Consider the following 3,823-nt stretch of genomic DNA (forward strand, 5'->3'; position numbering starts at 1 on the left):
CACCCTGGGGACAAACAGCTCCTTCCCTGGTGGCTTCACTGCGGCACTTGGCTCTCTTGGGTTCCTTGGGCTCAGCCCAAGCTCTGCGGCAGCTCCTGGGCCCGACTGGATCATCTCCCTTGGACCATCCCCCTCATCCCAGAAAGCAGCTTCTCCCCCAAAACACATCCCTCTCTCCTGAGCCTGAGCTGCAAACCCCCAGTTCACTCCCCAGCTCCCACCACTCCGATCCTAGACACCAAAAGTCCTCTGGAATCCCGAATTCGAGATGAGAAAATCATCATTAGGGGTCCTGGCATCCCATGATGGGTCCCTGGCAGCTTCCCGAGGAGCAGGGCTGGTGCCAAGGCCCAGGGAACCCACCCCACTGCCCCTCAACTCGGTGTTTCCACATTCTCAGGGCAACTCCAGCCTTCAACAAACTATAAATAAAGCTAAACAGAAGGAAATGCCATAAATATGGAAGTGCCATTCCCCACTTCCCAGCAAAGAGCAGGGAGTTTCATTCATTCCCTAAACCCACGTGAAGGCGAGTGCTGATGGAAAGCAGTGCCAAAAACCCGGGAAGAACCTTCAGGAAAGCACCAGATCCCGGTGGAGCGTGGCGAGTTCTGCCCAGCCCAGCCTCCCCCTTGCCCTGGGAACAGCGAGGCAGGAGCCAGAGGGGTCCAGGAGGAAGGTCTTTATTCACTTGAGCGGGATGAAGCGGGAGGAGTGGGTGGCCCCGATGCCGGGCCGGCCGTGCTTCACCGGCTTGTACGTGATGGAGAACTCGCCCAGGTAGTGGCCGATCATCTCGGGCTGCAGGGGAGAGATCCGTGCTGGGGGGGGCACAGGGACACCCCCCTGCCCATCCCCTTTCCCATCCCAGTGCTGGCACAGCTGGTTATTCCAGCCAGGCTGCACGAGGAGCCGGAGGGGCTCGGCAGGATTCCCCCCCCCAGCTCTGCCCCTCCCACGGGAGCCCTGTGCCCCTCCAGGTGGGACTGAAGACCAGGCAGGAGCAGAAAGTGCCATTTAACCCCACCGGTGGTATCAGGTGACACCCCCCTGCGGGTTATTCCACTCCTGGGAACGATCAAGGGATCTGTTTCCTCTGGAAATGGTGCCGGTGGGATCTGTTTCATCCCAAAGCAGGGAGCCGGGGCTGAGCACAGCCAGGGCCCAACACAGACACAGCAGCTGCAGGATTTCAGTGCTTCAGAACCACACCGAGGCCCTGAGCCCCCTCTGGGAGCTGCCCCTCCCAGGGATGGTCCCTCTGGGCTCCAAGGAGCAGCCTGGACCCCTCCGACAGGGATCCCACCCCAGTTCAAGGTGCCCATTCCAGGTACCCGGCTCGGGGCAGGACCCGTCCCCCCGTCCCGGCTCACCTTGATCTCCACCTGGTTGAAGGTCTTGCCGTTGTAGACGCCCACCATGCTGCCCACCATCTCCGGCAGGATGATCATGTCCCTCAGGTGGGTCTTCACCACCTCGGGCTTCTCCATGGGCGGCGCCTCCTTCTTGGCCTTGCGCAGCCGCTTGAGCAGCGAGTGCTGTTTGCGCCGCAGGCCCCGGTTCAGGCGGCGCCGCTGCCGCGCGCTGTACAACTGCATCAGCTGCTCGCTGGGCACGGGGGGCACAGGGTCAGGGGGGCACGGGGGCAGGGGGCACCCCCAAAGCACCCCACACTGAGCACGACGTACAGCACAGGGACCCCACACCGAGCCTGGGGAGACCCCCAAGGGACCCCAAACCGAGCCTGGGGTACAGCCCAGGGGCCCCAAACTTACTAGGACATGTCGAGGAGCTGATCCAGGTCCACCCCGCGGTAGGTGAATTTGCGGAAGGTTCTTTTCTTCTTCTGCTCCACCTCCGCCTGCAGCGGGACAGCGGGGTCAGGGAGGGGGGTCAGAGAGGGGGGTCCCGGAGGGGGGTCAGGGAAGGGGGACAGAGCCGGGGGTCCCGGAGGGGGGTCAGGGCCGGCGGGGCCCGCGTTCCCCGCCCCGCACACGGGAAGGCCGCGGCCCCTCCGAGCTCCCCGGGGCGCCCAGGCCGCCAACCCCCCGCCCCCGCCGGGCCCACCCCCGGCCCCCGGGGCAGCCCCGAGCCGGACGGGGCCCGGGCGGGCGCGGACGGGCCCCGATGCCGGCGGATGGGCCCGTCCAGGTCTCCCCCACACCCACCATCTTGTCCGGGCTCCGCGGAAAGGGCGGGGCCGCGCCGATCTCGCGAGAGCCGGGGAAGGGCAGAAGCCGCGCGCGCGGCGCTTCCGCCCTCAGGGCCCTTAAAGGGGCCGCGGCCGCGGGGGGACCCCGAAAGCCGCCCCTCGGTCCCGGCGGGGCTCAGGGCCCGTGGAACCGCTCCTTGCCTCTGGCCAAGGTGGAACACGAGGGGGACAGATCAGTCACCTCGGTGGCACAGCCTGGGCCTCGCAGACACACCTGGGCAGGTGTGAGCACCGTCACCTGCCGGGAGCCACCTCCATCCTCACCCATAGACCCGCATCCTTTACCCCCAGACCTTCATCCCTCAACTATGGAGCTTCATCCGTCACTCCCAGACCTTCACCCTCACACATGGACCTCCATCCCTCACCCCCAGACTTCATCCCTCACCCATGGACCTGCATCCTTCACTCCCAGACCTTCATCCCTCACACACAGACATCCATCCCATACCCATGGACCTCCATCCCTCACCCCCAGACCTTCCCCTCCCGCTGCCCTGCCCCCGGAGCCGGCGCCTGTTCCCGGTTGAACCGAGGACACGCCGGGTGTGGCAGAGCACAACAGGCTCCTCTCAGCCCCAGTCGATCCGGTTTGTCCCCCGGTCCGGGAGGTTCCAGCAGATCTAACGGCCCACGGGAACCTGGAAGAGCCAGTTCTGTGCAGAAGAGACCCGAATCCAAACCCCTTTGTGCCAGAAGAGCTTGCAGACGTCAGGTCCCCTCCATTCCGTGTGTCCCTGGAGCTGTTGGGTTGTATCCTCTCCACGGTGTTTCCTGCAGCCCAAACCTCACCGAGGGTCCGGGTGGTCTCAGAAGTGACACCTGCAGAAGACCACAACTGGAGCAGCTCCTGTTCCAGGGATGCTCCAAGCATGTGAGCTCTGGATGTGAGGGAGTGAGGAGCAGAGACATGAGGATCCGAGCCCGGAGCATCCACGGGGAGGAACTGGCACGATCCACACAAACCACAGAACAGCCTCTGAACTGATCCAAGCCCTTCTGAGAGTGACCCAGCGACCCACTCATCCCAGAGTGCACGAGTGCAGAGCAATGCCACCTCATTAACAGCGATTAATTACAGCAGAGAGGACTAATGAGCACAGACACAGCCCCTGGAGGAGGTTCCGTGGGTGAGATTCGGGTCTGACATGAACTCTCACCTCAGCCAAGGGCCAGTCCCACCTCTGCCAGTCCCTTTCCCACAGGGCTCAGCCCCACATCTCAGAGCCAAACCCCAGGGTGACATTCCAGAAGAGCCAGGTCAGAGTTACAGCCACTGAAGATCAGCTGATCAATCCATAAGTTGCCCATTTTGCCACCGTGCCTCGAGGCTGGGTGAAGAGCAGCAGTGGATGCCACTGCCCCCAAGACGTGAGTGACACAGAGGGACAGGCCAGGAGGGATGTGATCCAGGTCAGAGCCCCACAGCAGGTGGGATGTGATCCATGTGGGAGCCCAGGACAGCTGTGTCCCCCCCAGGGGGGCGGGCAGAGGGCACAGCCCGTGACCCCCCAGGGAAGGCGACTCTGCCGACGGATTTCTCAGGAAAACCCGAACCCACGAGAAAAAGCAAAAAAAAAAAAAAACCAGAAAAATGGAGACAGGCTGGTG

At 63.5% G+C, this 3,823-nt stretch overlaps 1 protein-coding gene across 1 annotated transcript; it reads right to left on the reverse strand.

Annotated features, from left to right (window-relative positions):
* Positions 1–667: 667 nt before the first annotated feature.
* Positions 668–2,257, reverse strand: RPS15 (ribosomal protein S15). Its single transcript, XM_064637319.1, has 4 exons — positions 2,169–2,257; positions 1,776–1,861; positions 1,374–1,608; positions 668–801 (listed from the first exon to the last, which is right to left on the reverse strand). Exons 1-4 carry the CDS (start codon positions 2,169–2,171, stop codon positions 688–690), a joined length of 438 nt encoding a protein of 145 aa, XP_064493389.1. The 5' UTR covers positions 2,172–2,257; the 3' UTR covers positions 668–687.
* Positions 2,258–3,823: the final 1,566 nt, after the last annotated feature.

This window comes from Pseudopipra pipra, chromosome 27 (genome assembly GCF_036250125.1).
Source record: "Pseudopipra pipra isolate bDixPip1 chromosome 27, bDixPip1.hap1, whole genome shotgun sequence".
NCBI classification, from domain to species: domain Eukaryota; kingdom Metazoa; phylum Chordata; class Aves; order Passeriformes; family Pipridae; genus Pseudopipra; species Pseudopipra pipra.

Excerpts from the sequence above, each read along its gene's own strand:
- RPS15 (XM_064637319.1), bottom strand. Across the intron at positions 1,609-1,775 it reads CAGCTCCTCGACATGTCCTA|CGAGCAGCTGATGCAGTTGT; the intron begins GTAAGTTTGGGG and ends CCCCGTGCCCAG. Across the intron at positions 802-1,373 it reads TCAACCAGGTGGAGATCAAG|CCCGAGATGATCGGCCACTA; the intron begins GTGAGCCGGGAC and ends TCTCCCCTGCAG.